General features: G+C 49.3%; 1 protein-coding gene across 3 annotated transcripts in view; it reads right to left on the bottom strand.

The window, feature by feature from the left end:
- apc (APC regulator of WNT signaling pathway) overlaps positions 1-24,190 on the bottom strand; it is a 37,631-nt gene extending 13,441 nt beyond the window's left edge. The window contains exons 1-14 of one of the 3 annotated variants that reach the window (XM_075456389.1): positions 23,975-24,190; positions 11,230-11,385; positions 8,638-8,725; positions 8,099-8,315; positions 7,852-7,960; positions 5,287-5,400; positions 5,137-5,199; positions 4,994-5,044; positions 4,824-4,910; positions 3,943-4,321; positions 3,766-3,861; positions 2,160-2,299; positions 1,263-1,340; positions 1,064-1,180 (exon numbers count right to left, since the gene is read on the bottom strand). In XM_075456389.1, the coding sequence (XP_075312504.1) occupies positions 1,064-1,180; positions 1,263-1,340; positions 2,160-2,299; positions 3,766-3,861; positions 3,943-4,321; positions 4,824-4,910; positions 4,994-5,044; positions 5,137-5,199; positions 5,287-5,400; positions 7,852-7,960; positions 8,099-8,315; positions 8,638-8,725; positions 11,230-11,364 (1,674 nt within the window). In that variant the 5' untranslated portion in view covers positions 11,365-11,385; positions 23,975-24,190. Of the gene's footprint in view, positions 1-1,063; positions 1,181-1,262; positions 1,341-2,159; positions 2,300-3,765; positions 3,862-3,942; positions 4,322-4,823; positions 4,911-4,993; positions 5,045-5,136; positions 5,200-5,286; positions 5,401-7,851; positions 7,961-8,098; positions 8,316-8,637; positions 8,726-11,229; positions 11,386-16,044; positions 16,104-23,974 lie in introns of those variants that run through there. The other 2 variants (XM_075456391.1, XM_075456390.1) reach the window with 2 other exon arrangements.

The following is a 24,190-nucleotide window of genomic DNA, read 5'->3' as shown; positions in this document are numbered from 1 at the left end:
GATGAACACGTGACGAACACCTGCTTGAACACGTGACGAACACGTGACGAACATGAACACGTGACAAACACTTGCTTGAACACGTGACGAACACCTGCTTGAACACGTGACGAACACCTGCTTGAACACGTGACGAACACGTGATGAACATGTGACGAACACCTGCTTGAACACGTGACGAACACCTGCTTGAACACGTGACGAACACCTGCTTGAACACGTGACGAACACCTGCTTGAACACGTGACGAACACGTGACGAACATGTGATGAACACGTGACGAACACCTGCTTGAACACGTGACGAACACGTGACGAACACCTGCTTGAACACGTGATGAACACGTGACGAACACCTGCTTGAACACGTGATGAACACGTGACGAACACCTGCTTGAACACGTGACGAACACCTGCTTGAACACGTGATGAACACGTGACGAACACCTGCTTGAACACGTGACGAACACCTGCTTGAACACGTGATGAACACGTGACGAACACCTGCTTGAACACGTGATGAACACGTGACGAACACCTGCTTGAACACGTGACGAACACGTGATGAACATGTGACGAACATGTGATGAATACGTGACGAACACGTGACGAACAGCTGCTTGAACACGTGACGAACACCTGCTTGAACACGTGACGAACACCTGCTTGAACACGTGATGAACACGTGACGAACACCTGCTTGAACACGTGATGAATACGTGACGATCACCTGCTTGAACACGTGACGAACACCTGCTTGAACACGTGATGAACACGTGATGAACATGTGACGAACATGTGATGAACACGTGACGAACACGTGACGAACAGCTGCTTGAACACGTGACGAACACCTGCTTGAACACGTGACGAACACCTGCTTGAACACGTGATGAACACGTGACGAACACCTGCTTGAACACGTGACGAACACCTGCTTGAACACGTGATGAACACGTGACGAACACCTGCTTGAACACGTGACGAACACCTGCTTGAACACGTGATGAACACGTGACGAACACCTGCTTGAACACGTGACGAACACGTGACCATCTGGTTACCTTCTGCACCTCCAGCGCGCAGCCCATCAGCGCCCGCACGCTGCCCACCTCTCGCAGTGTCTTCTTGCTGTTGACGTCAGCACGCCACGACAGGTTTCTGAGGACGCTGGCGATCACCTGAGAGACACGAGAGACGGCGTGTCACACCTAGAGTGCCGCAGACACCTGGAGCGGTTGCTACGGTTACGGCCGGACTCACCTGCTGCAGGTCCTCGCTCTCAGACTTCAGCTGGGCCACCATGGCCCTCATGCAGCCCTTCATGGAGCACAGCGTGGCCTTATGGGAAACAGGAAGCAGGAAGTGAGAAACAGGAAGCGGGAAACAGGAAGTGGGAAACAGGAAACAGGAAGCGGGAAACAGGAAGTGAGAAACAGGAAGCGGGAAACAGGAAGTGGGAAACAGGAAACAGAAAGCGGGAAACAGGAAGCGGGAAAGAGGAAGCGGGCAACAGGAAGCGGGAAACAGGAAACGGGAAACAGGAAACGGGAAACGGGAAGCAGGAAGCGGGAAACAGGAAACGGGAAACAGGAAGCGGGAAACAGGAAGTGGGAAACAGGAAACAGGAAGCGGGAAACCGGAAACAGGAAGCGGGCAACAGGAAGCGGGAAACAGGAAACGGGAAACGGGAAGCGGGAAACAGGAAGCGGGAAACAGGAAGCAGGAAACAGAAAGCGGGAAACAGGAAGCGGGAAACAGGAAGCAGGAAACAGAAAGCGGGACACAGGAAGCGGGACACAGGAAGCGGGAAACAGGAAGCAGGAAACAGAAAGCGGGACACAGGAAGCGGGACACAGGAAGCAGGAAACAGAAAGCGGGACACAGGAAGTGGGACACAGGAAGCGGGACACAGGAAGCGGGAAACAGGAAGCAGGAAACAGGAAGCGGGAAACAGGAAGCGGGAAACAGGAAGCAGGAAACAGGAAGCAGGAAACAGAAAGCGGGACACAGGAAGCAGGAAACAGGAAGCAGGAAACAGAAAGCGGGAAACAGGAAGCGGGACACAGGAAGCGGGACACAGGAAGCAGGAAACAGGAAGCGGGTCAGCTGATTGGTCACCAACTCACACCTGACTGAGCTGCTGGAACCTGCTCTCACCTTATTGGCCACGTCTCCGAAGGTGAGGTTGGTGAGCGCCATGCCGGCGTAGCGCCTCAGGGTGACGCTGTAGTGGTCGCTGCTCAGGCCGAACATCTCACAGTCCACCTGCAGCAGCTCCGCCACCGCCTGCAGACCGCCTGTAGGGAGAAGAGAACCCGTCAGAACCAGAGAACCAGAGAACAGGTCAGAACCAGAGAACAGGTCAGAACCAGAGACGGGTCAGAACCAGAGACGGGTCAGAACCAGAGAACAGGTCAGAACCAGAGAACAGGTCAGAACCAGAGACGGGTCAGAACCAGAGAACAGGTCAGAACCAGAGAACGGGTCAGAACCAGAGAACGGGTCAGAACCAGAGAACGGGTCAGAACCAGAGAACAGGTCAGAACCAGAGAACGGGTCAGAACCAGAGACGGGTCAGAACCAGAGACGGGTCAGAACCAGAGAACAGGTCAGAACCAGAGACGGGTCAGAACCAGAGACGGGTCAGAACCAGAGAACAGGTCAGAACCAGAGACGGGTCAGAACCAGAGACGGGTCAGAACCAGAGAACAGGTCAGAACCAGAGAACAGGTCAGAACCAGAGACGGGTCAGAACCAGAGAACAGGTCAGAACCAGAGAACGGGTCAGAACCAGAGAACAGGTCAGAACCAGAGACGGGTCAGAACCAGAGAACAGGTCAGAACCAGAGAACAGGTCAGAACCAGAGACGGGTCAGAACCAGAGAACAGGTCAGAACCAGAGACGGGTCAGAACCAGAGAACAGGTCAGAACCAGAGAACAGGTCAGAACCAGAGACGGGTCAGAACCAGAGACGGGTCAGAACCAGAGAACAGGTCAGAACCAGAGACGGGTCAGAACCAGAGAACAGGTCAGAACCAGAGACGGGTCAGAACCAGAGAACAGGTCAGAACCAGAGACGGGTCAGAACCAGAGAACAGGTCAGAACCAGGGACGGGTCAGAACCAGAGACGGGTCAGAACCAGGGACGGGTCAGAACCAGAGACGGGTCAGAACCAGAGACGGGTCAGAACCAGAGAACAGGTCAGAACCAGAGACGGGTCAGAACCAGAGACGGGTCAGAACCAGAGAACAGGTCAGAACCAGAGACGGGTCAGAACCAGAGAACAGGTCAGAACCAGAGACGGGTCAGAACCAGAGAACAGGTCAGAACCAGAGACGGGTCAGAACCAGGGACGGGTCAGAACCAGGGACGGGTCAGAACCAGAGACGGGTCAGAACCAGAGACGGGTCAGAACCAGAGAACAGGTCAGAACCAGAGACGGGTCAGAACCAGAGACGGGTCAGAACCAGAGAACCAGAGACGGGTCAGAACCAGAGACGGGTCAGAACCAGAGACGGGTCAGAACCAGACAACAGGTCAGAACCAGAGAACAGGTCAGAACCAGAGAACAGGTCAGAACCAGAGAACGGGTCAGAACCAGAGAACGGGTCAGAACCAGAGACGGGTCAGAACCAGAGACGGGTCAGAACCAGAGAACAGGTCAGAACCAGAGACGGGTCAGAACCAGAGAACAGGTCAGAACCAGAGACGGGTCAGAACCAGAGACGGGTCAGAACCAGACGGCGGTGGAGGGAACTCACCGAGTTCGTTCATGGCGTGCCGATGCTCTTCGTCGAAGGAGAGTTTCATGAGGACGCAGACGGCGGGGGGGATCTGATGTTCCACCGGAGACGGCACTGCAACGAAACACGCCGTTACACACCGCACACAGACTGAAGAACGCTAAGTGTACGTGGTCACGTGGTCGTGTGACTCACTGGGGTTGTCCTCCTGGTCGACGCCCCTCTCGTGGTTCTCCTGCCAGCTCCAGCACGCCTCGCAGTAATGGCGCACCTGCTCCAACAGGTGCAGCACGCGGATCTCGCGCCGCCCCCTCTTGTCGTCCGGCTGGCTGTGCACGATGTTGTGCAGCGCCGCGGACGCCCGTGCGCGCGCCTCCTTGCTGCCGCGGGAGTTGCCTAGCAACAGGGAGTCCTTGTCGTTGCCGTGCAGCAGCTGGATGAGCAGCGGCAGGCAGCCCGACTGACGCATGGCGATGCACGAGTCCTGCGAGCTCGACATGGCGAGCAGCGTGCGCGACATGTCGTCTTTGTCGTGCGTTCCCAGCATGGACAGCAGGCTGTACACCATCTCCACCTGCAGGGGGCGACAGACGGGCGTGAAGACTCCTCCCCTCTCCCACAGACTCCTCCCCTCTCCCACAGACTCCTCCCCTCCCCCACAGACTCCACCCCTCCCCCACAGACTCCACCCCCCTCCAGTGGCGGTCCTACAATGAATTGCGCCCCCGGGCGACGCCCCCTCCAACGCCCCACCCCTTTCGCGGTGGCCCCGCCCCCTGTAAGGAGAAAAAATGCTTATAATAACTGACAAAAACCACTTATAGTAATGTTATTATTACAACAATGTGGTAATAGTGTTGAAATAACACGTTTTAAACTATTTTGAATATGTTTATAACTATTTTAACATTTTCGCGATGTCATTTGGGGGCGGGGTTTCGCGATGGTGCCGCCCCGGGCGATTGCCCGGTCGGCCCGCCCTTAGGACTGCCCCTGTCCCCCACAGACTCCTCCCCTCCCACAGACTCCTCCCCTCTCCCACAGACTCCTCCCCTCTCCCACAGACTCCTCCCTACCTTTGTTCCCAAGTGGCTGGTGATTCGTCGAGGCACGGCGTAGCTCGTCTCATTGGCCGGCTCGTGGTCCAACCGGCTGCCGGATGTCTGGAGGAAGGAAACAGAATCTGTACTCCACAGAAAAGGAAACTGTAAAACCGACCAATGAGAATGAAGGACAGAAGGCTCACCTGAGTGCCCATCAATCCACCGCTGTCACCTGTGCCCTGAGCTCCCTCCACCTGTGAAGACAGAGAGCAGGTTACCTGCTGCTCAGGTAGTCAGAGTTCTGACCGGTTCTGACCGGTTCTGACCGGTTCTGACCCGAGCTCACCTGCAGACGGGCTCCCAGCCTCAGGATGTCTTTCTCTATCTGCTGGATACGAGACACACGTGCCTGCAACACAAACACACACAGTGTAAAGGTGGGAGGTCCACGCCCCCCTCTGACCTCTGACCTCCTCCTCAGGTGTGCTCATCTTACCTGAGCTCTCCTCTCCATCTCCTGGCAGGAGCCCAGCTGCTCCTCCATGGCCGACCGGATCTGACGGGCCTCAAACTCCAGCTGACGGCGACTCATGTCGGTCTGCAGAGTGAACTGACAGACACCACCATCAACCACAGCTCCCAGGATGCATTTCACCATCAACCACAGCTCCCAGGATGCATTTCACCATCAACCACAGCTCCCAGGATGCATTTCACCATCAACCACACTAGGGCTGGGCGATATGGACCAAAAGTCATATCTCGATATATTTAGGTTGAATATCGATATACGATATATATCCCGATATTTTTTTCCGCAAAGTGAGAGCTGTGATATGAAATGCTCAGTCAAAGTCAAAGCCAAATACGAGTAGTTTTATTGAAAACTCACTATAAAATGTAAACACTGTATAACAAAGCTCCGTAAGGTGCACATTTAAATAAAAAAATATCTTAAATAAAATTAGCCTATAAAATAAAATAGGTAAATCTTTTTCTGAGGGCAGCATTTATATATAAAGAGATAACAAAATAAAGTGCTCAGTTTAAGAAAAACGTTTTTAAACATCAGCTTGAGATTACCTGTTTATTTTTGTTAATTTAATAGCTTCTCTGAACAGTCTCAACCAGTTGCCAAGCTGTTTTCATCTCCCAGTCTTGCATGAAGTGAACTGTCACGCTCATATAAGGTTCGCACAGGTTCTGCTTGACCACATATCGCTGGTCAACGCAAAATGGGTGACGTTAGCGAGCCGGCCCGCAACGTTCTGTCTGACTTCACTATACATTTGCGGCAGTGCTTCTCGTGCAAAATAGTTCCGACTGGAAAGCTCGTATCTCGAGCCCAGCTTTTTAATTAGCTCTTTGAACCCGACCTGTTCCACTGTTGCAACAGGGACCATGTCTTTGGCAATGTGAAAGGACACTTATCGCTTTTCTTCTCATACGGCACACAGCGGGAAAATGAAGCTTGCAGTGAGCTTTGTTTTGGGGCTGGAGCTTTGTCAGGTTGGGGACGGCTTGTGCCTGTGGCTGCTGCAGCGCGCAGTTTCACACACTCTTCATATTGCGCTTTGTGCTACGTTTTTAAGTGATAAAAAAAGATTCGTAGTGCTTCCAGCACTGGCTGCAATGTGCTTATGGCACTCCCTACATATAGCTTGGTTTTGTTGCTCGTCTGACAATTTGTATCCGAACCATCTCCAAATGATTGAGCCACTGCTTTTTCTTTTACCAACCAAGGGGCTCTCCTCCGTATGCTCCGCAGGTGTTGTTGCCTTCTCCATGTTTGTTTAAGAGTGCCGGAGTGTTCCTCCCCCTCCCCCTCTGTGCATGAGAGAGGAGGGGCGGAGCCGGAGCGAGGGAAGCAGTGCAGAGAGCTCTGATCAACGGCTTGCCTGAAGCAAGTATTACAGCGCAAATTTGAAATATATCGATATATGCGATATGGTCTAATTCCATATCTTATTTAAAAATCTATCGATATATCTTAAATATCGATATATCGCCCAGCCCTAAACCACACCTCCCAGGATGCATCTAACCATCAACCACAGCTCCCAGGATGCATCTAACCATCAACCACAGCTCCCAGGATGCATCTAACCATCAACTACAGCTCCCAGGATGCATCTAACCATCAACCACAGCTCCCAGGATGCATCTAACCATCAACTACAGCTCCCAGGATGCATCTAACCATCAACTACAGCTCCCAGGATGCATCTAACCATCAACTACAGCTCCCAGGAGGCATTTCACCATCAACCACAGCTCCCAGGATGCATTTCACCATCAACTACAGCTCCCAGGATGCATTTCAACATCAACCACAGCTCCCAGGATGCATCTAACCATCAACTACAGCTCCCAGGATGCATCTAACCATCAACCACAGCTCCCAGGATGCATCTAACCATCAACTACAGCTCCCAGGATGCATCTAACCATCAACCACAGCTCCCAGGATGCATCTAACCATCAACTACAGCTCCCAGGATGCATCTAACCATCAACTACAGCTCCCAGGATGCATCTAACCATCAACTACAGCTCCCAGGAGGCATTTCACCATCAACCACAGCTCCCAGGATGCATTTCACCATCAACTACAGCTCCCAGGATGCATTTCAACATCAACCAGTGCTCCCAGGATGCATCTAACCATCAACTACAGCTCCCAGGATGCATCTAACCATCAACCACAGCTCCCAGGATGCATCTAACCATCAACTACAGCTCCCAGGATGCATCTAACCATCAACCACAGCTCCCAGGATGCATCTAACCATCAACTACAGCTCCCAGGATGCATCTAACCATCAACTACAGCTCCCAGGATGCATCTAACCATCAACTACAGCTCCCAGGAGGCATTTCACCATCAACCACAGCTCCCAGGATGCATTTCACCATCAACTACAGCTCCCAGGATGCATTTCAACATCAACCACAGCTCCCAGGATGCATCTAACCATCAACTACAGCTCCCAGAATGCATTTCACCATCAACAACGACCTTTAGTTCCAGGCTTTTCCAGGTTTCCTTTAAAGTTCTTACGTTTTCGGTGAGTGGCAGACTGTCGATCCTCTTGGTGAGGTTTTGCAGCTGAGCGTAGTACCAGTCTTTCTCCTTCTCCTCCTTCTCCAGCTCAGCCAATAGCAGAGACCTGTCAGAAAGCAGTGGCCAATCACAGAGCAGGACAAAGAGGACGTCAAAACAACAAACTGTCAGGTAAACAGTTCCGTTAGCTGCAATGATAAAACATATCCACACTACTGTCTGCCATCAGCAGTCTCTGATGTACCTTTCTTTCTCGAGCTCCTCCAGGCAGCGGTCGTGGCTGTCTCTGCCCGCAGATGGCAGCCCTCTCCTGGGGAAGGCGGCAGCCGTGGAGGGCCCCGGGGCTCCAGAGCCTCCAGCTGTGGGAGCTCCAGAGGAAGAGGAGGCCGAGCTGGAGGAGGAGGAAGGGGGCAAAGGAGGCCTCGTTCTGGGCTTGTAGCCGGCCGAGTCCAGGCTCATCTCTGCAGGAGAACCAGAGTACACAGAGAGTACACAGAGAGTACACAGTGAGTACACAGAGAGTACACAGAGAGTACACAGAGAGTACACAGTGAGTACACAGTGAGTACACACAAAGTACACAGAGAGTACACAGTGAGTACACACAGAGTACACACAGACTACACAGTGAGTACACAGTAAGTACACACAGAGTACACAGAGTACACACAGAGTACACAGAGTACACACAGAGTACACAGAGAGTACACAGAGTACACACAGAGTACACACAGAGTACACACAGAGTACACACAGAATAAACACAGAGTACACACAGAGTACCTTTCAGTCTTTCTATCAGCTCCAGCTGAGAACCTGAAGTTTCCCCAGACTCTTCTTCTATGGTGCCCTGCAGCTGCTTCAGGACTTCCTGTTTGGACACAAAGAGAAAGATCAGCGTGACATCACAGCGTGAAATCACAGCGTGACATCACAGCGTGACATCACAGCGTGACATCACAGCGTGACATCACAGCGGAGCCGTTTAATGAGAGCACTTTGAGATGGAAACCAGCGAAGTAAAAACCACATTCTGAATAAATCTCACCACGATCAACCTGCAGCGCTCCAACAGCGCCATGATGACAGTGAGCACCACCCACAGTGAGCACCACCCACCGCCACAACAGGAAACAGGAAACAGGAAGTGAGTGTTTGGGGGGCGGGCTGCAACCTGAACAATGACACACGTCGGGGTCATCGCTATTTAAGGACCGACTTAAAGGGGACGGAGACAGCGGCATAAACATGAGATTTAACCAGAAGAAACAACATAAACAACAACAACTAATAGCGTGAACAACTAACAGCATGAACAACAACAACTAACAGTGTGAACAACAACAACTAACAGTGTAAACAACAACTAACAGTGTAAACAACAACAACTAACAGCATGAACAACAGTGTAAACAACAACAACTAACAGTGTAAACAACTAACAGCATGAACAACAGTGTAAACAACAACAACTAACAGTGTAAACAACTAACAGCATGAACAACAGTGTAAACAACAACAACTAACAGTGTAAACAACTAACAGCATGAACAACAGTGTGAACAACAACAACTAACAGCGTGAACAACAACTAACAGTGTAAACAACAACAACTAACAGTGTAAACAACAGCATGAACAACAGTGTAAACAACAACAACTAACAGTGTAAACAACTAACAGCATGAACAACAGTGTAAACAACAACAACTAACAGTGTGAACAACTAACAGCATGAACAACAGTGTAAACAACAACAACTAACAGCGTGAACAACAACTAACAGTGTAAACAACTAACACCATGAACAACAGTGTAAACAACAACAACTAACAGTGTAAACAACTAACAGCATGAACAACAGTGTGAACAACAACAACTAACAGCGTGAACAACAACAACAACTAACAGTGTAAACAACTAACAGCATGAACAACAGTGTAAACAACAACAACTAACAGCGTGAACAACAACTAACAGTGTAAACAACAACTAACAGTGTAAACAACTAACAGCATGAACAACAGTGTAAACAACAACAACTAACAGCGTGAACAACAACTAACAGTGTAAACAACTAACAGTGTAAACAACTAACACCATGAACAACAGTGTAAACAACAACAACTAACAGTGTAAACAACTAACAGCATGAACAACAGTGTGAACAACAACAACTAACAGCGTGAACAACAACAACAACTAACAGTGTAAACAACTAACAGCATGAACAACAGTGTAAACAACAACAACTAACAGCGTGAACAACAACAACTAACAGTGTAAACAACAACAACTAACAGTGTAAACAACTAACAGCATGAACAACAGTGTAAACAACAACAACTAACAGTGTGAACAACAACTAACAGTGTAAACAACTAACAGCATGAAGAACAGTGTAAACAACAACAACAGCGTGAACAACAGTGTGAACAACAACAACTAACAGTGTAAACAACTAACAGCATGAACAACAGTGTAAACAACAACAACTAACAGCATGAACAACAGTGTAAACAACAACAACTAACAGCGTGAACAACAGCATGAACAACAGTCTTAAAAACAACAGCATAAACAACAACAACTAACAGCATGAACAAGTCTAAAAAACGACTAACAGTGTAAACAACTAACAGCATGAACAACAGCGTGAACAACAACAACTAACAGCATGAACAACAGTCTAAAAAAACAAGCGTAAACAACTGCATAAACAACAGCAACTGCATTAAAAAACAACAGCGTAAACAACTACTAACAACATAAATAACAACAGCGTAAACACAGCAACTAACAGTGTAAACAATAACAGTGTAAACAACCGCAACCAACTGCATAAACAATAGCAACTAACTGCATTAAAAAAAATAACAGTGTGAACAACCACAACTAACTGCATACACAACAACCAAGTGAATAAACAACAAGTAATAGTATAAAACAAAGATGACGGAAACAGAGACCAGGAGAACACCTCGGCGGGGCAGACAGAGCGCTCACTCCGACAGCTTTCTGAGGCACAAAGAGACGTCTCACTACGGGCAACAACAAGGAGCTCATTCTGAGGCAGAGCAGCACGTGATTGGTCCAAAATACCTCGAACAGCAGCCACAGAAGCTTCCTGCTTCCTGTCCAGTTCCTCATGAAGCTCAACTTTAAGCTTTAAACAACCAGTTTACTTTTTACTCCCCAGATCTGACTATGACTGTTTATCAGTGACATCATCAACATCAATGTGAGAGCTTCTTCTTCTGCTGCTTTTTATGTCTCTGAGTTCATCGTCTCACCTCCAGGCTGAACTGGTTCTGAAACCAGCTGGTCCCGTTTGAACTATGAAACCATGAACCTGAGCCTGCTGTGTGGTGCTCACCTTCATGTTCGATGCCTCGGACTCCAGCTTGTTCAGGTGGTCCGAGTTGTCCTGCAGCTCCTGCCTTAAGTTGGAGTTCTCCATCTTCAACACCTCCACCTGCCTCAGCAGCTGGTCGTATGACACTGCTGCCATGTTGGAGGACCGACGTCTGACCTGCACAACACAAAGCAGGAGCATCAGCAACGTGTATACCACCACAGTCCACCGCAAAACCACCGTCAATAGTCCACCATGAACCACCATAAACCATCGTCAATAGTCCACCGTGAACCACCATAAACCATCGTCAATAGTCCACCGCGAACCACCATAAACCATCGTCAATAGTCCACCACGAATCACCATAAACCATCGTCAATAGTCCACCGTGAACCACCATAAACCATCGTCAATAGTCCACCACGAATCACCATAAACCATCGTCAATAGTCCACCGTGAACCACCATAAACCATCGTCAATAGTCCACCGCGAACCACCATAAACCATCGTCAATAGTCCACCGTGAACCACCATAAACCATCGTCAATAGTCCATCGTGAACCACCATAAACCATCGTCAATAGTCCACCGCGAACCACCATAAACCATCGTCAATAGTCCACCGCGAACCACCATAAACCATCGTCAATAGTCCACCGCGAACCACCATAAACCATCGTCAATAGTCCATCGTGAACCACCATAAACCATCGTCAATAGTCCATCGTGAACCACCATAAACCATCGTCAATAGTCCATCGTGAACCACCATAAACCATCGTCAATAGTCCACTGTGAACCACCATAAACCATCGTCAATAGTCCACCGTGAACCACCATAAACCATCGTCAATAGTCCACCGTGAACCACCATAAACCACCATCCAGGGTTCATACACTTTTTCACCAACTTTTTTCCATGACTTTTCCAAAACCTTTTACTGAATTTCCATGACCAAAAGACTAATGACCAATCGCGCGCAGGCATATTATATACATAGCCTATATTTTTTATATATATATATATATATATATATTTACGCATACTATAGGCTATACGCTGCCGTTATACTATGTTATACTACACTGACAGGCCCGCTGAAAGGCCCGCTGACAGGCCCATTAACAGGCCCACTGACAGGCCCACTGACAGGCCCACTGACAGGCCCGCTGACAGGCCCATTAACAGGCCCACTGACAGGCCCACTGACAGGCCCGCTGACAGGCCCATTAACAGGCCCGCTGACAGGCCCATTGACAGGCCCATTAACAGGCCCACTGACAGGCCCACTGACAGGCCCACTGACAGGCCCACTGACAGGCCCACTGACAGGCCCATTAACAGGCCCACTGACAGGCCCATTAACAGGCCCACTGACAGGCCCGCTGAAAGGCCCACTGACAGGCCCATTAACAGGCCCACTGACAGGCCCATTAACAGGCCCACTGACAGGCCCATTAACAGGCCCACTGACAGGCCCGCTGAAAGGCCCGCTGACAGGCCCATTAACAGGCCCACTGACAGGCCCACTGACAGGCCCACTGACAGGCCCACTGACAGGCCCGCTGACAGGCCCATTAACAGGCCCGCTGACAGGCCCATTGACAGGCCCATTAACAGGCCCACTGACAGGCCCACTGACAGGCCCACTGACAGGCCCATTAACAGGCCCACTGACAGGCCCATTTTCAGGCCCATTGACAGGCCCGCTGACAGGACCACTGACAGGCCCACTGACAGGCCCACTGACAGGCCCACTGACAGGCCCACTGACAGGCCCACTGACAGGCCCACTGACAGGCCCATTGACAGGACCACTGACAGGCCCACTGACAGGCCCATTAACAGGCACTGACAGGCCCGCTGACAGGACCACTGACAGGCCCACTGACAGGCCCACTGACAGGACCATTGACAGGACCATTGACAGGACCATTGACAGGCCCACTGACAGGACTACTGACAGGACCATTAACAGGCCCACTGACAGGCCCACTGACAGGACCACTGACAGGACCACTGACAGGACCATTAACAGGCCCATTAACAGGACCATTAACAGGCCCACTGACAGGACCACTGACAGGCCCACTGACAGGACCACTGAAGGGCCCACTGACAGGCCCACTGACAGGCCCGCTGACAGGCCCACTGACAGGACCACTGACAGGACCACTGACAGGACCACTGACAGGCCCACTGACAGGCCCATTAACAGGCCCGCTGACAGGCCCACTGACAGGCCCGCTGACAGGCCCACTGACAGGCCCGCTGACAGGCCCACTGACAGGACCATTAACAGGACCATTAACAGGCCCGCTGACAGGCCCGCTGACAGGCCCACTGACAGGACCATTAACAGGCCCACTGACAGGCCCGCTGACAGGACCATTAACAGGCCCACTGACAGGCCCACTGACAGGCCCGCTGACAGGCCCGCTGACAGGCCCACTGACAGGACCATTAACAGGACCATTAACAGGCCCGCTGACAGGCCCGCTGACAGGCCCACTGACAGGACCATTAACAGGCCCACTGACAGGCCCGCTGACAGGACCATTAACAGGCCCACTGACAGGCCCGCTGACAGGACCATTAACAGGCCCGCTGACAGGCCCGCTGACAGGCCCATTAACAGGCCCACTGACAGGCCCGCTGACAGGACCATTAACAGGCCCACTGACAGGCCCGCTGACAGGACCATTAACAGGCCCGCTGACAGGCCCACTAACAGGCCCACTGACAGGACCACTGACAGGACCATTAACAGGCCCACTGACAGGCCCGCTGACAGGCCCGCTGACAGGCCCACTGACAGGCCCGCTGACAGGCCCGCTGACAGGCCCACTGACAGGCCCACTGACAGGCCCACTGACAGGACCATTAACAGGCCCACTGACAGGCCCGCTGACAGGCCCGCTGACAGGCCCACTGACAGGCCCGCTGACAGGCCCACTGACAGGACCATTAACAGGCCCACTGACAGGCCCGCTGACAGGCCCGCTGACAGGCCCACTGACAGGCCCACTGACAGGCCCTCTAACAGGCCCGCTGACAGGCCCACTGACAGGCCCACTGACAGGCCCTCTAACAGGCCCGCTGACAGGACCATTAACAGGCCCACTGACAGGACCACTGACAGGCCCACTGACAGGACCACTGACAGGACCACTGACAGGCCCACTGACAGGCCCGCTGACAGGCCCATTAACAGGCCCACTGACAGGCCCACTGACAGGCCCACTGACAGGCCCACTGACAGGCCCATTAACAGGCCCATTAACAGGCCCACTGATAGGCCCACTGACAGGCCCACTAACAGGCCCATTGACAGGCCCACTGACAGGCCCACTGACAGGCCCGCTGACAGGCCCACTGACAGGACCACTGACAGGACCACTGACAGGCCCACTGACAGGACCACTGACAGGCCCACTGACAGGCCCACTGACAGGCCCACTAACAGGCCCACTGACAGGCCCACTGACAGGCCCACTGACAGGCCCATTGACAGGCCCACTGACAGGCCCACTGACAGGCCCGCTGACAGGCCCACTGACAGGACCACTGACAGGCCCACTGACAGGCCCATTGACAGGCCCACTGACAGGCCCACTGACAGGCCCGCTGACAGGCCCACTGACAGGACCACTGACAGGCCCACTGACAGGCCCACTGACAGGCCCACTAACAGGCCCACTGACAGGCCCACTGACAGGCCCATTGACAGGCCCACTGACAGGACCACTGACAGGCCCACTGACAGGCCCATTGACAGGCCCACTGACAGGCCCATTGACAGGCCCACTGACAGGACCACTGACAGGCCCACTGACAGGCCCACTGACAGGACCACTGACAGGCCCACTGACAGGCCCACTGACAGGCCCACTAACAGGCCCACTGACAGGCCCACTGACAGGCCCACTGACAGGCCCACTGACAGGCCCGCTGACAGGCCCGCTGACAGGCCCACTGACAGGACCACTGACAGGCCCACTGACAGGACCACTGACAGGACCACTGACAGGCCCACTGACAGGCCCACTGACAGGCCCACTAACAGGCCCACTGACAGGCCCACTCATCTCTGGAACGTTTCCCGCCTCAGGCAGCTTTATCAGAGTTAGAAACGGTTCTCTTGTGACTCGCTGTTTGTCAAACTCAGCCACCTCCTGCCTCCATGTTTAGGCTGTGACCAATCACAGCTGACTTCTTTCAGGAGGTGGGCTGTGATTGGTGGATCTTCAGCTTTAAAATTTGTATTTTCATTTATTGACGGTTGTTAAAAAGGTGATTTATAAATAAATAAATAAACAAATAAATAAATACACACACACACACACACACACCTCCACATACAGCAGCATTACCACGCTGCCCCCCCCAACCGGGGGTCAGCCAGCCGTCCCCTCACCTCTGATGGATGATGATGATGCTGATTGTGGCTCACAGCTGATCAATAACAGCTGAAGTCACAGGACAGAAAAACAGCCTCCACCTTCAGCAGCAGCAGCCGCCATTTTCTCTCCCTCCATCAGCAAGCCCCCCTCCTCCCTCCATCAGCGAGCCCCCCCTGCTCCCTAACCTCCATCCCTCCCTTCCTAACCCCCCTCCTCCTCCTCATCCCTCCATCTGCAACAGAAATCCTGAATGAATTTAATTCAACGAAGAAGAAAACCAGCCGGGAACAGACAATAAAAGAAGACCTCGCCCCCCCCCACCCTCTCCACTGAGTAACCCCCCCCACAATAAGATGGACAGAGACAACAGATGGATGCATAAAGGGTGGAGGGATGGTGGATAAAGAAAGAGAAAATGGCAGCTCACCCCATCGCTGTTGCCTCCATCAGCTCCTCTGTGTCTGACTGAGGACAGTCAGCTGGGCCGGCCGGCAGCCAATCAGGAGCCAGCACACACACACAGGGAGGGGGGGAGGGAGAGGCAACCCCCCTGCTCCCAACATGCTTTGCAGCAGGCACTGCAGGGAGGCTGCCTGGGTTACTGAGCAGCACCAGGCTGCAGCTCAGAGCTTTAAATAAAGGCCGATTTATCCGGTCTTTAAAAGGCTGAGCAGGAAAATCAGCCTTTTTATTTTCTGAGAGAAACTAAAACATGTTCAAAAACTAACAACAATAATAATAAAACAAATGAACCAAACCTCAGCTCACAGATAAAACATTAATATTATTATTATTATTTTCTTCATGTTGATAATAAAAACTAATGAAACTAACTTCAGCTCCCAGATAAAACATTATTATTATTTTCATTTTCATAAAAGAAACTAATGAACATCAACCAGAACCAATAGTTAGTTGTTAAGGTGAACGGTCCAACATCAACAGGAACCAATAGTTGTTAAGGTGAACGTTCCAACATCAACAGGAACCAATAGTTGTTAAGGTGAACGTTCCAACATCAACAGGAACCAATAGTTGTTAAGGTGAACGGTCCAACATCAACAGGAACCAATAGTTGTTAAGGTGAACGGTCCAACATCAACAGGAACCAATAGTTGTTAAGGTGAACGGTCCAACATCAACAGGAACCAATAGTTGTTAAGGTGAACGGCCCAACATCAACAGGAACCAATAGTTGTTAAGGTGAACGGTCCAACATCAACAGGAACCAATAGTTGTTAAGGTGAACGTTCCAACATCAACAGGAACCAATAGTTGTTAAGGTGAACGTTCCAACATCAACAGGAACCAATAGTTGTTAAGGTGAACGGCCCAACATCAACAGGAACCAATAGTTGTTAAGGTGAACGGTCCAACATCAACCAGAACCAATAGTTGTTAAGGTGAACGGTCCAACATCAACCAGAACCAATAGTTGTTAAGGTGAACGGTCCAACATCAACAGGAACCAATAGTTGTTAAGGTGAACGGTCCAACATCAACAGGAACCAATAGTTGTTAAGGTGAACGTTCCAACATCAACAGGAACCAATAGTTGTTAAGGTGAACGGCCCAACATCAACCAGAACCAATAGTTGTTAAGGTGAACGGTCCAACATCAACAGGAACCAATAGTTGTTAAGGTGAACGGCCCAACATCAACAGGAACCAATAGTTGTTAAGGTGAACGGCCCAACATCAACAGGAACCAATAGTTGTTAAGGTGAACAGTCCAACATCAACCAGAACCAATAGTTGTTAAGGTGAACGGCCCAACATCAACAGGAACCAATAGTTGTTAAGGTGAACGGTCCAACATCAACAGGAACCAATAGTTGTTAAGGTGAACGGTCCAACATCAACCAGAACCAATAGTTGTTAAGGTGAACGGTCCAACATCAACAGGAACCAATAGTTGTTAAGGTGAACGGTCCAACATCAACAGGAACCAATAGTTGTTAAGGTGAACGGCCCAACATCAACAGGAACCAATAGTTGTTAAGGTGAACGGTCCAACATCAACAGGAACCAATAGTTGTTAAGGTGAACGTTCCAACATCAACAGGAACCAATAGTTGTTAAGGTGAACGTTCCAACATCAACAGGAACCAATAGTTGTTAAGGTGAACGGCCCAACATCAACAGGAACCAATAGTTGTTAAGGTGAACGGTCCAACATCAACCAGAACCAATAGTTGTTAAGGTGAACGGTCCAACATCAACCAGAACCAATAGTTGTTAAGGTGAACGGTCCAACATCAACAGGAACCAATAGTTGTTAAGGTGAACGGTCCAACATCAACAGGAACCAATAGTTGTTAAGGTGAACGTTCCAACATCAACAGGAACCAATAGTTGTTAAGGTGAACGGCCCAACATCAACCAGAACCAATAGTTGTTAAGGTGAACGGTCCAACATCAACAGGAACCAATAGTTGTTAAGGTGAACGGCCCAACATCAACAGGAACCAATAGTTGTTAAGGTGAACGGCCCAACATCAACAGGAACCAATAGTTGTTAAGGTGAACAGTCCAACATCAACCAGAACCAATAGTTGTTAAGGTGAACGGCCCAACATCAACAGGAACCAATAGTTGTTAAGGTGAACGGTCCAACATCAACAGGAACCAATAGTTGTTAAGGTGAACGGTCCAACATCAACCAGAACCAATAGTTGTTAAGGTGAACGGTCCAACATCAACAGGAACCAATAGTTGTTAAGGTGAACGGTCCAACATCAACAGGAACCAATAGTTGTTAAGGTGAACGGTCCAACATCAACAGGAACCAATAGTTGTTAAGGTGAACGGTCCAACATCAACAGGAACCAATAGTTGTTAAGGTGAACGGTCCAACATCAACCAGAACCAATAGTTGTTAAGGTGAACGGTCCAACATCAACAGGAACCAATAGTTGTTAAGGTGAACGGTCCAACATCAACCAGAACCAATAGTTGTTAAGGTGAACGTTCCAACATCAACCAGAACCAATAGTTGTTAAGGTGAACGGTCCAACATCAACAGGAACCAATAGTTGTTAAGGTGAACGGTCCAACATCAACAGGAACCAATAGTTGTTAAGGTGAACGTTCCAACATCAACAGGAACCAATAGTTGTTAAGGTGAACAGTCCAACATCAACAGGAACCAATAGTTGTTAAGGTGAACAGTCCAACATCAACAGGAACCAATAGTTGTTAAGGTGAACGGCCCAACATCAACCAGAACCAATAGTTGTTAAGGTGAACGGTCCAACATCAACCAGAACCAATAGTTGTTAAGGTGAACGGCCCAACATCAACCAGAACCAATAGTTGTTAAGGTGAACGGTCCAACATCAACCAGAACCAATAGTTGTTAAGGTGAACGGTCCAACATCAACCAGAACCAATAGTTGTTAAGGTGAACGGCCCAACATCAACCAGAACCAATAGTTGTTAAGGTGAACGGTCCAACATCAACCAGAACCAATAGTTGTTAAGGTGAACGGCCCAACATCAACCAGAACCAATAGTTGTTAAGGTGAACGGTCCAACATCAACAGGAACCAATAGTTGTTAAGGTGAACGATCCAACATCAACAGGAACCAATAGTTGTTAAGGTGAACGGTCCAACATCAACAGGAACCAATAGTTGTTAAGGTGAACGGTCCAACATCAACAGGAACCAATAGTTGTTAAGGTGAACGGTCCAACATCAACAGGAACCAATAGTTAGTTGTTAAGGTGAACGGCCCAACATCAACCAGAACCAATAGTTGTTAAGGTGAACGGTCCAACATCAACAGGAACCAATAGTTGTTAAGGTGAACGGTCCAACATCAACAGGAACCAATAGTTGTTAAGGTGAACGGCCCAACATCAACAGGAACCAATAGTTGTTAAGGTGAACGGTCCAACATCAACAGGAACCAATAGTTAGTTGTTAAGGTGAACGGCCCAACATCAACAGGAACCAATAGTTGTTAAGGTGAACGGCCCAACATCAACCAGAACCAATAGTTGTTAAGGTGAACGGTCCAACATCAACCAGAACCAATAGTTGTTAAGGTGAACGGTCCAACATCAACCAGAACCAATAGTTGTTAAGGTGAACGGTCCGACATCAACCAGAACCAATAGTTGTTAAGGTGAACGGCCCAACATCAACCAGAACCAATAGTTGTTAAGGTGAACGGTCCGACATCAACCAGAACCAATAGTTGTTAAGGTGAACGGCCCAACATCAACCAGAACCAATAGTTGTTAAGGTGAACGGTCCAACATCAACAGGAACCAATAGTTGTTAAGGTGAACGGCCCAACATCAACCAGAACCAATAGTTGTTAAGGTGAACGATCCAACATCAACAGGAACCAATAGTTGTTAAGGTGAACGGTCCAACATCAACAGGAACCAATAGTTGTTAAGGTGAACGGTCCAACATCAACAGGAACCAATAGTTGTTAAGGTGAACGGCCCAACATCAACAGGAACCAATAGTTGTTAAGGTGAACGGTCCAACATCAACCAGAACCAATAGTTGTTAAGGTGAACAGTCCAACATCAACCAGAACCAACAGTTGTTAAGGTGAACGGTCCAACATCAACAGGAACCAATAGTTGTTAAGGTGAACGGTCCAACATCAACCAGAACCAACAGTTGTTAAGGTGAACGGCCCAACATCAACAGGAACCAATAGTTGTTAAGGTGAACGGTCCAACATCAACAGGAACCAATAATTGTTAAGGTGAACGGTCCAACATCAACCAGAACCAATAGTTGTTAAGGTGAACGGTCCAACATCAACAGGAACCAACATCAACCAGAACCAATAGTTGTTAAGGTGAACGGCCCAACATCAACAGGAACCAATAGTTGTTAAGGTGAACGGTCCAACATCAACCAGAACCAATAGTTGTTAAGGTGAACGGTCCAACATCAACAGGAACCAACAGTTGTTAAGGTGAACGGCCCAACATCAACAGGAACCAATAGTTGTTAAGGTGAACGGTCCAACATCAACAGGAACCAATAGTTGTTAAGGTGAACGGTCCAACATCAACCAGAACCAATAGTTGTTAAGGTGAACGGTCCAACATCAACCAGAACCAATAGTTGTTAAGGTGAACGGTCCGACATCAACCAGAACCAATAGTTGTTAAGGTGAACAGTCCAACATCAACAGGAACCAATAGTTGTTAAGGTGAACGGTCCAACATCAACAGGAACCAATAGTTGTTAAGGTGAACGGTCCAACATCAACCAGAACCAATAGTTGTTAAGGTGAACGGTCCAACATCAACCAGAACCAATAGTTGTTAAGGTGAACGGTCCAACATCAACCAGAACCAATAGTTGTTAAGGTGAACGGTCCAACATCAACCAGAACCAATAGTTGTTAAGGTGAACGGTCCAACATCAACAGGAACCAATAGTTGTTAAGGTGAACGGTCCAACATCAACAGGAACCAATAGTTAGTTGTTAAGGTGAACGGCCCAACATCAACAGGAACCAATAGTTGTTAAGGTGAACGGTCCAACATCAACAGGAACCAATAGTTGTTAAGGTGAACGGTCCAACATCAACCAGAACCAATAGTTGTTAAGGTGAACAGTCCAACATCAACCAGAACCAATAGTTGTTAAGGTGAACGGTCCAACATCAACCAGAACCAATAGTTGTTAAGGTGAACGGCCCAACATCAACAGGAACCAATAGTTGTTAAGGTGAACGGCCCAACATCAACCAGAACCAATAGTTGTTAAGGTGAACGGTCCAACATCAACAGGAACCAATAGTTGTTAAGGTGAACGGTCCAACATCAACCAGAACCAATAGTTGTTAAGGTGAACGGCCCAACATCAACAGGAACCAATAGTTGTTAAGGTGAACGGCCCAACATCAACAGGAACCAATAGTTGTTAAGGTGAACGGTCCAACATCAGCAGGAACCAATAGTTGTTAAGGTGAACGGTCCAACATCAACCAGAACCAATAGTTGTTAAGGTGAACGGTCCAACATCAACCAGAACCAATAGTTGTTAAGGTGAACAGTCCAACATCAACAGGAACCAATAGTTGTTAAGGTGAACGGCCCAACATCAACAGGAACCAATAGTTGTTAAGGTGAACGGTCCAACATCAACAGGAACCAATAGTTGTTAAGGTGAACGGTCCAACATCAACAGGAACCAATAGTTGTTAAGGTGAACGGTCCAACATCAACAGGAACCAATAGTTGTTAAGGTGAACGGTCCAACATCAACAGGAACCAATAGTTGTTAAGGTGAACGGTCCAACATCAACAGGAACCAATAGTTGTTAAGGTGAACAGTCCAACATCAACAGGAACCAATAGTTGTTAAGGTGAACGGCCCAACATCAACAGGAACCAATAGTTGTTAAGGTGAACGGTCCAACATCAACAGGAACCAATAGTTGTTAAGGTGAACGGTCCAACATCAACAGGAACCAATAGTTGTTAAGGTGAACGGTCCAACATCAACCAGAACCAATAGTTGTTAAGGTGAACGGTCCAACATCAACCAGAACCAATAGTTGTTAAGGTGAACAGTCCAACATCAACAGGAACCAATAGTTGTTAAGGTGAACGGTCCAACATCAACCAGAACCAATAGTTGTTAAGGTGAACAGTCCAACATCAACAGGAACCAATAGTTGTTAAGGTGAACGGTCCAACATCAACAGGAACCAATAGTTGTTAAGGTGAACGGCCCAACATCAACAGGAACCAATAGTTGTTAAGGTGAACGGTCCAACATCAACAGGAACCAATAGTTGTTAAGGTGAACGGTCCGACATCAACCAGAACCAATAGTTGTTAAGGTGAACGGTCCAACATCAACAGGAACCAATAGTTGTTAAGGTGAACAGTCCAACATCAACAGGAACCAATAGTTGTTAAGGTGAACGGTCCAACATCAACAGGAACCAATAGTTGTTAAGGTGAACGGTCCAACATCAACCAGAACCAATAGTTGTTAAGGTGAACGGTCCAACATCAACAGGAACCAATTGTTGTCAAAGGGACAGTTCGCCTTTTTTGACATGAAACTATAACATCCCATATCAGCAACATCATTTCTGAACATCTTCTTACCCCCTGCTGCGTCCTGTGAGCAGAGTTCCAGCCTCGTTTTGGTGTTGACACTCCAGGCTGCAGCCTGCCGACAGCCGCGCCTGTTACGGTGTTTGCTGCTGGGAAAGCAGGGGACTGCTCGGTCTGCACTTCGGTCTGCACAGCAGGCAGTGATACGAAGGGAGAGAAAATAGGGCCAAGCGATTGTGAGGTCTGACTTTTTCCTGGAGAACCATTTTATGATGCAAATGTATTACACTGTTGAACGCATATTGTTCTGAGAAGCAAGACGCTTTATTTTTTAAACCCCAGCCAACTAGCCGGACTACCTTCATCAACACCAAAACAAGGCTGGAACTCGGCTCACAGGACGCAGCAGGGGGTAAGAAGATGTTCAGAAATGATGTTGCTGATATGGGATGTTATAGTTTCATGTCAAAAAAGGCGAACTGTCCCTTTAAAGGTGAACGGTCCAACATCAACCAGCACCAACTCTGTTTTCTACAGCTTTGAACCATTTAAACAGGAAGCAGGGTCCCGCTGGTTTATTCTGTCAGAAGCATTTTATCCTCAGAGATGCTCTGAGTTTATCTGGATCAGCAGCTCGGTTCTGATCAGAAGAAGCAGGAATGCAGCTCGGAGAGGAGGAAGGAACCCTGTTTTCACTAAAATTAGAACAATCTGGATGAATAGCTGTGCAGATCTCTGACGGCTCAGAAAACAGAACTCTGTAACAGGCCTCGGGTCAGGTTTATGGTACGGTACTGGTTTACTCGTCTCCAATTTGTTGTGTCTTTACTCCAACATAGTTCATGAAAATAAAGGATTCAACTCGGAGGTAGAATGAACATGACTTTACTGTAGTCTCAATGTTACATATCAATGCGCTGGCAGATAACCTATAGGTAACACAGTAGCCAGGGGGATGGTTCCGCTGAATTAAGTATATCCACTTTATATACTACAGGTACCACCGCAGTGTTGGTGCTGCGGTACCACAGTCAGAACCAGTTAAACAACAGCTCATTTAGCCCATTTAGCTGCTAACACTGAGCCGCTTCTTCCCAGAACAAATTGAGTCCTGTTCATTGTCTGTCAGCACATTACACACCGGGCTCTATCCCCGGGTTCTGGTGGCTGTTTAACGGTCACCGGTGAGTCCTCAGGCCCCGTCCAAACACCGGATTCCCACCAAAACAACTGTCCGGATGAAGCTAAGCTAACAGCAAAACAACTGTCCGGATGAAGCTAAGCTAGCAGCTAGTCGCCTTACCGTCCCGGTTAAAGTGCGTTCAGCCGGGGTCCTTTCAGGGAGACATCCCCGGGGAAACGCTGCCGGTCGGGACACCAACCGTCGGAGGCCGCAGGGATGCCTGGCGGGTCCGGTCCGGGCGGGAAAAGTGGAGTTGAACAAAGTTTCAGCTCAAAGTTTCAGCTGGACCTTTTTGTTGTGGGGACGCTGCAGCCGCTGAGCTCCGCCATCTTGTTT

This window comes from Odontesthes bonariensis, chromosome 22 (assembly GCF_027942865.1).
Source record: "Odontesthes bonariensis isolate fOdoBon6 chromosome 22, fOdoBon6.hap1, whole genome shotgun sequence".
NCBI lineage: Eukaryota > Metazoa > Chordata > Actinopteri > Atheriniformes > Atherinopsidae > Odontesthes > Odontesthes bonariensis.
The sequence above is the reverse complement of the archived record's forward strand: the minus strand, read 5'-3'. Positions and strand labels throughout refer to the sequence as shown.